Raw genomic sequence first — 7,991 nt, forward strand, 5'->3', positions numbered from 1 at the left:
TCAGGCGCGGTGGCGGGCGGGTGACGCAGGGCGCCGGAGCCGCGGCGGGGCCGGGGAGGCGACTGGGCCATGGAATCCGCGGCCAAGGGCGGCTTCGTCCTCGCCAACCTCGCCGAGGTGGTGGAGCGCGTCCTCGGCTTCCTGCCCACCAAGGCGCTGCTGCGCGCCGCCTGGTAAGGGCGGGGCCTGGAGCCGTGGGGTGGGCGGCGGCCGGCTCCGGTTCGCGGGGGCGGTGCGGCCGACGCGGTGTATCCGTGTTGTGTTGCAGCGTATGCCGGCTATGGAGGGAGTGCGCACGGCGGACGCTGCGGACGAGGCAGCGAATCGCGTGGGTGTCGGCGCTGGAGCCGGGCCCCGCCGAAAGCCACGCGCTGGTGCGCGCGCTGGCCCGCGAGCTGGAGGTGAGGAGGGGGCGCGAGGGGCGGCCTGAGGGGGCGCGAGCTCAGTGCCTTCGTTTAAACGCTTTACGCGCTTCTTCCCACCGCCTGGCAAAAGGGGCGTGCTCGGAGGCGTAGGTGGTTTTGACAGTTCCAAGTGTTGCGTGTTAATGCACTGATCAAAACGCTGAGGATTTGCAGTTCAGGGCACATCTGTTCATCTTGGCAATCTTGTTAAGAGCTAAACCCTTATAGGCTGGGAGACTCAGGGGAAACACTGCAGGATTTCTCTGGCAGGATTCCTTTCCAGTGTTAACCTGATGCTGGGTCTTCACTACACAGAGATTCTTGTCAGGGTCTTAAGCAGTAGACAGATCAGTGTTAAACCAACTGGGACAAAAAAGGCCGGAAGTGCCTCTACACTGTTTCCCAGTATCAGCACTGGTGAATAGCAGAAGCCGGCAACCATAAATGCAAGGAGTTTCGATATTGCTAAAAGACGAAGCAGAGTCATGGGACCGGTCTGTAGAGCTGTTCTTGGTCGTGTGAGGTTTGGGTCAGCTCCCTGCCTGTGCCGTCAATTCATTAGGTAAATCTGGGCACTTCTGAGGCTAACGAGAGGTTGGCTGTTGGCTGACAGGAGCCTGGTGAGGGGGTAGGGGACCACCGTGGGCTGCTGGTGGAGTGAGAGCAGTTTCTCCTCGGTTTCTATCCCCGTTTTCCCTCCACTCCGTTTCGTCCCATGTACTCTTCCTCTTGTGTCTTTGCAGAAGGTGCACGTGCTGCCCCAGACCGTGCTCTACATAGCTGATGCGGAGACGTTCAGCGGGCACGAGGAGTGTCACGAGCAAAAGAAAGGTAAAGCCTGGACCTAACTCACCCCCACTTCAAGATACATTTGGGATGTAAGTAGAGCACAGTCAGCTGAAAGGGAATTTTCTGAGTTTTGGTTTCAGTGGAAAGTAAATCTTCTGCAGAAACTACGACCACGTAGTGTTGCATTTGTGGTACGAAGCAGCTCACAGATCTGTGTTAATGTGCGCAGATGGGTTCCTTTCCCTTCTGTGGAGGACACTGAGTGTGTTTGCCTGCCCGCAGCCCTGTGCTCTCAGAGGGCAGCAGCACAAACCTGCGTGCTACTACCAGGGCGGCCACCGATGGGCAGCATTGGTTAAACAGGACGGGGTTGGCTGTGTGATTTGCTCAGAACACACTTTTACTGCTCTCTGATGGTTTGTTTCGGTCTCTTCTTCTAACAGCCAGAAAAAGAAACAGTAAAGAAACAGCACTTGCACTTGAAAAGTTGTTGCCAAAGCGATGTCAGGTTCTTGGACTGGTCACCCCAGGGATTGTAGGTAGGAGTGAAATGTGTGGGTTTTTGAGAGATCAGCTTGAAGGTGTCGTCTCCCACCTTGTTCAGTACTGGCTTCAGTTTTGAGGAGTGCAGTGTCACTGCTAAGTGACATGGCGCTTACTTCATGTATTGCAGTTATAATTAAAAAGGTTGATTTAATTCGGCAGGCAGCTTTCCCTGGCACCTTAATGTACTTGCTGAATGTTGCTTGGATTTATGTATATGTTTCAGTCATATTGTGACTAACTGTAAAGGGCATCCTGGTATATACCTATTTGTAATGGTCTAGCAGGAGGCATATGCAGTAACTGGAAAATTCACAGCCCCCTTGGCAGGCTTTTTCTCATGCTTCACTCTTTTATCACTAGAAAGTTGGTTTTTTTATAGTTTCTCACCTTAAATCCACTTACCACATCATAAGTAAGGTATTTGATCATTACTACCATATTTTAATAATACATTCCCAATTTTTGTGTCAGTTTGCTTTATATTGTCATCACATGCTTATAGGGCACCTTAAAAACTTGAGTATGTCTGTGCGCCTGCAGAAGTTGGCAGGAAGGCTTGTATTGCACGGTTCTTGTTTTCCTAATGTTTCATATTTGGTGTGTCTGGGGAAATATGTGTAAATATATCCATGTCTCCTTGTCAAAACTGACTTCAGCCTGATCCATAGGCAGCAGGACTTACACATGTTTCATTTTTCCAAAACATTAACCAAAAAATCACACCAGTTTGCAATTAGATAAGTTGTTATGGAAATAGATTGTCATGTTTTATATCACCTGAGCTGTTCAACCTGTTTCTACCCATGTTACAGTGTAAATGAAAGTGTTAGAATCCCTGAACACAAGATGCTTGGTTTTGTCTCTGTAGTTACCCCGATGGGTTCGAGTAGCAATCAGCCTCAAGAAATTGAAGAGGGTGAAGCTGGGTTTGCTCTGTTGTTTCCCAAAATTGATGGGGTGAAAATTCATACCTTCCATTTTTCTAAAGACATGAAGAACAGGGTCTTTGACGAAAGTAAATTTGCTGAAGCAGGTATGTCATTTTTCTCTCTTTTACATGGGCTTTTGTGAGGTGCTGTGCTGTTCTCTGAGGTGCCAGACTGGACTTCTGCATAGAACTGGCAGCTTCTGTACTGGCTCCAAGAGCTCTGTGGCTCTGTGGGGCTACAGCTGGTAACTGCATCTCTGCTCCTCCCAGTCTCTGGAGTACTAAGGTTAAGTTATCCTGAGTATCAGTTTCCAGTTACCTCAGTTACGTTTCAAGCGGAACTGTTCAGAGAGAGGTGTGATGTATTATTTGAGGAGAAACTAGGATGGTTGGACTTCAGAGATCAGGATTTAAAAATAAGAGGATCGGTGTTTGTTTTTGTTTGTAGGTCTGAAGAATAACCCAGATCTCCGTGTTGTTCTTCTGTTTGGCTACAACTCCTGGAAGACTGGAGCTACTCGATTTCTTCATCAAATAGTCAATCCATTGAATGAGAAAAGTATCATCCTGGCTGGGGGACAAGTGGAGAGCTTTACATCACTGACCTCTGAGAAGTAGGTATTTTTTTTGAGGTAAATGATTAAAAAGATTTAAAGTGAGAGAAACATTGCAGATCCATAGCATTCTAGTTGTATTGGAAATGCCCTTTACCAGCAGTAAAATAATAATTTCTTAAAGGGAAAAGTGTCCCGACTGCTACATTATGATTAGCCAGAAAAGCTGGAAGCTTTGTATGGCTGTGTTACAATTTGGATTCTGGAAACCCAGCTAGGAGAAACCCACTGAAAAGGGAGATTTCCAGCTTCAGGTACCTTTGTGTATTTATTGCAGTCAGCATTTCGTCTCTGGAGTGCAGGTAAATGAGTCCCCATTGTGATGGAGCCCAGGATGTGAACACGTGTTTGTCTGTCTGCCTCGGTTTAGCTCACAGCACGGAGCAGTAGCTGCACACACAGTGGGGCTGTGCCCCAGGAGCTCACCTGATCCACTGTGGTGGCTGAAGGACGTGGCACTCTGTCCTCTGGAGCACAGTGCAGCCATGCCCATAGGCTCCTCTCATGCCGTTGGAGGTCTGGAGTCCATACTAATACCAACATTTTTCTTGCATCTGATTTTGCCGGCTGCACCATTGCCCCAGATAAGAGAGCTGACCTTAAATAAAGTCACTGCAGATAAAGGTTAAGTGCGTAACTACTTAGCCACATGTGTCCTGGCCAACCAGTTTAAAGGGAAATGAATCCAAAACCTTTACTAACTTGACTTTACTGACTGCTGTCCTGCTTCCATGTATAACTCCTGAGTGCCTTTGCTTGTCTTAAGTTTAACGGATGGTTTAGTTGGAATTGTAGAGCTGTGACATACACAAACTGCTGAATTTGGCATGTGTGGAACAAGTTTATGCTTAATAGCCAGTAATGGATGTGGAAGTTTTTCATTGTGAAAGGTTGTTACAAAAAAACGTTGCTAAAATGTGAAGTCTTTGGTTTGCTTTTTAACTCTGGATGGTATCAGAATCACAATATTGGCTGCTTTGAACCTACGTCTGCTGCAGCAGCAGTTCAGTCAGGCGAGAAGTGGTCTCCCCAAAACATTCTCTAACTTGATGCCTGTTGCCTTTCAGTAACCATGCCCAGCCCGGTGATGCCTGCGGTGTGGTTGGGTTGGCTTTCAGCGGTCCCCAGATCCAGAGTGCCACTGTCCTGTTAGACCAGGATGTGGCTGATGAGAGGACAGCAGAAGCAGCCATGCAACGTCTCAAAGCAGCAAACATCCCCGAGCACAACACCATTGGCTTCATGTTTGCGTGTGTTGGCAGAGGATATCGGCATTACAAAACCAAAAGGAATATGGAAGCAGATGCATTTAGGAAGTTTTTTCCAAACGTACCCCTCTTTGGCTTTTTTGGACATGGGGAAATAGGATGTGATCGAATAGTTACTGGGAATTTCGTATTAAGAGAATGTAATGACATAAAGGATGACCTGCTTCACGGTTATACTACCGTTATGACTCTTATTCACCTTGGTTCAACTAAAGCAAACCAAGCATAAGTACGGTTTAATGCTTCAGTGAGCTGTTTGTTTCATTCCAGAGAGCTGAGAAGTCTGGAAGAGTGGACATCTTGCAGTCAAAGCCCCTTCCAAAACGTAAACATCATTTTGGTAATAATATCGAGTCTTGTAGTTGCAATAGAGTTTACTATAATATCTGTGAGAAAGCCTTGCATCTTGTGTAATCCCCTGTACACACCAGAATTGCAGGAAATTATATTTGATGGAATTCTGCAGTTGAAGAAAGCCTTTTTCTTCCAAAATGAAAATGGTTTCTACAAATCACAAAATATGCTGAATTGGAAGGGACCCATCAGGAGTATTGAGTTCCAACTCTTGGCCCTGAACAGGACACCCCAAGAATCCCACCAGGTGCTTGAGAGTGTTGTCCAAACGCCTCTTGAGCTCAGGCAGGGCTTGGTGCTCTGACCACTTTCCTGGGGAGCCGGTTCCAGTGCTCAGCTACTCTCAGGGTGAAAAACTTTTTCCTGATACCCAACCTAAACCTCCCTGACTCAGCTTCGTGCTGTTTCCTCGAGGCCCGTCACTGGTCATGAGAGCGGAGAGATGTTGAAGACTGCAATGAGGTCTCCCCACAGTTTCCTCTTCTCCAGACTGAGCAAACCTAGTGTCCTCAGCCACTCCTCATAAGGCTTCCCCTCTCACTTCCTCATGGCCCTCCTTTGGACCCTCTCTAAAGCTTAATGTATTTTTTATATGGAGGTGCCCAAAACTAGCCCCAGGACTGGAGACTGCCCCAGCACAGAGCAGAGCAGGACAATCCCCTCCCTGGCCTGGCTGGAGATGCTGGACCTGATGCACCCCAGGACATGTTTGGCCCTCCTGGCTGCCAGGGCACTGCTGACTCATATCCAGCTTACCATTGACCGGGACCCCTTGGTCCCTTCCCACAGCTGCCCTCCCCCCTCCTGTTCCCCAGTCCATACACACAACCAGGGTTGCCCTGTCCCAGGTACATCCAGCACTCGTCCTTGTTAAATTTCATATGGTTGGTGATTGCCCATCTCTCTTGGTCGAGGTCTCTGCAGGGCCTCTGTCCTTGAGGGAGTTGACAGCTCCTCCCAATTTAGTGTCAATGGCAAACCCAAATGTAAAAAGAAACAGTACTTTGATGTGCTCTATTTACGTATGTAAAGCACTCTAGGAAAACTAGTGATGCATTAAATCTCCCATTTCCTGGATTTTATTTCTAGAGAGGTGTACAACTTTGCCAGAGTCCTATTTACAGAACTGAACAGTTTTACTAGATAAAATCAATTAAAATTTTAGGGAAAAGTAACAAAGTACTTGTTAAATAAAGATAGAAGTATGTCAAAGTACCTTGCCTTCTATTCTTAGAGAAAAAGCTCTGATGTAAAATGTCCAGGTAAGAGTTTAACTGGGCTCATTATCTTGAACTGAATTTCAGTTGTCTTAACTGTGTGGTTTAGAATATAGTGGTTGCCTCTTCTCTTGTAGCATGATCACAGTGTTTTAAATCCAGAGTACTTAGAAATAAGTCTATCTTTAAGTTTCTTTTTAAAGTTTTTTGTTCTTAAATTTGGAATTGTGGGATTCACAGGATCTGGCTGTGTTATATTTATATAGAGACTTTAAACAAGACTTGTGCTTTTGCATGTTTTTCCTATGCTTTTACATCAGTCACCTGTTTTGATTGCTGCAGCTGGCATGCAGTATCAAATAAATTCAGCATAGTCTCAGTATAGCTAATAATATATTTGCTGCTTTTTAAATTCTTTCTTCCCTTTTATTTTCACTTAGTAATAGAGTGACAAGAAAATAAGATCAATTTTGCACCATATCACCAAATTTCTAAATGCAAAATCAGGCAGCTGGCCCATTTTCAGTGTAGTAAAAATAAAATATTTACCTGTATGTTGTACAAAAAAGTAACTTTTTTTTTGCTTTAAATGCACTAAGAAAGACTTCAGTTAGCAACTTGGTGCCCATGTCTAGTTAAAACTTTTCGTGAACTTGGCCTGACGAGCTAAGGTAGGGGTGTATCTGTCCTGAGACTTACCTGTTGGTGTCAGTGTGTGCTGAGCGCAGACAGCACTTCCCCTGGCTGTATTGATGATGGGGTTTTTTAATTAGAAGATGGGATGAGCTGTGAACTCCCAGTGGCCATCTGTGGATGGGAGATTAGTAAGTGTGGGTGTGACTTGGACAACGTTCAGTTACTTCATTTAGAAGGAAAGGTATCTGAAAATGGAGTATGGTTGAATTTTCAGAGAAGCCCCTTGGTGGGAGGTGACTGTGTTATTTTAGCATAACCAGAATGTCGCATTTGGCCCTTTGAGACTGCATAACCTCCATGTTTACCAGGACAGAAAGGAAATGTTTCATTTCTGTAATGCAGATGGGATTCCTGCTGCTGTTAGCCATGCTAACCAGCCTAGGAAGGTTAACTGGTTGCTGTACTAGAATAGGTGAAGTGTGATCAACCATGTGTACTCAATAACAGTGTAGACTCGGCCAGAACGTCAGAGAAGCTGATGGCGAGCTCAGACAATGGTGCAGCTAAACCAGAACCGACAGGGTGGTCTGCAGGGCATAGTCAGCAGGTCCTACAGCTGAGGAAACTTCAGAGGTAAACATAGTAAAGAAAAGGGGTGGAGGAGTTGGGGGGGGGGGGTCTGCATCAGAACCAGGAATCCTTCTTTCCAGCATCAACAAGTGTGGGGATGAACCCAAAAGACCCTAGAACCATGCACATGGCTGGAACCCCTACACTGTCTGTCCCAGGACACATCATGCCTTCCATGTGACAGGCAGGTGGTGTAAATGATAAAATTGCAACATCTGTGATTAAAGTGTTTTGCTATCCAAATTCATTTTGCCTCCATGCTGTTACTTGCTCTTAAACCACAACAACTCCTGAGAGAACCCAAAATATATTTGCTTACAAGGTGCATGTACCAAAAGGCAGAAATAATTGATAGAAAGTTTTGCAGTGCCAAAATTTATACTTCTGTCACTCAAGCAAGCACAAGGTTTTGAAGTGGGTAAAGTTAGTTAAATAAGTATTCAGCAATTGAGGCAAATGTGAATAGCAGGACTGCTCTAAAGATTGGGTTTATCTGCAGTTACAGTGCTGACAGTAACATGTTTCCAACAAGTGAATAGAGTCCCTAAGTGACCACAACTGGATTTTGGTTTTGTTATGAAAAAAGTAAAACTTGCAAAGTCACT

General features: G+C 45.9%; 1 protein-coding gene across 1 annotated transcript; it reads left to right on the forward strand.

Annotated features, from left to right (window-relative positions):
- The first annotated feature begins 14 nt into the window (after positions 1–14).
- On the forward strand, positions 15–7,877 carry FBXO22 (F-box protein 22). Its single transcript, XM_082290747.1, has 7 exons — positions 15–173; positions 269–401; positions 1,148–1,235; positions 1,637–1,732; positions 2,608–2,772; positions 3,116–3,281; positions 4,349–7,877. The coding sequence occupies exons 1-7, from the start codon at positions 70–72 to the stop codon at positions 4,776–4,778; spliced, it is 1,182 nt and encodes a 393-aa protein (XP_082146873.1). The 5' UTR covers positions 15–69; the 3' UTR covers positions 4,779–7,877.
- Positions 7,878–7,991: the final 114 nt, after the last annotated feature.

This window comes from Coloeus monedula (assembly GCF_965178545.1).
Source record: "Coloeus monedula genome assembly, chromosome: 14".
NCBI classification, from domain to species: Eukaryota; Metazoa; Chordata; class Aves; order Passeriformes; family Corvidae; genus Coloeus; species Coloeus monedula.

Bases quoted from the DNA above. Each gene is read 5' to 3' on its own strand.
- FBXO22 (XM_082290747.1), top strand. From the start codon at position 70: ATGGAATCCGCGGCCAAGGGCGGCTTCGTCCTCGCCAACCTCGCCGAG. The intron at 1,733-2,607 runs GTAGGAGTGAAA...TTGTCTCTGTAG, and splicing joins GGTCACCCCAGGGATTGTAG to TTACCCCGATGGGTTCGAGT. The intron at 2,773-3,115 runs GTATGTCATTTT...TTTTGTTTGTAG, and splicing joins AAGTAAATTTGCTGAAGCAG to GTCTGAAGAATAACCCAGAT.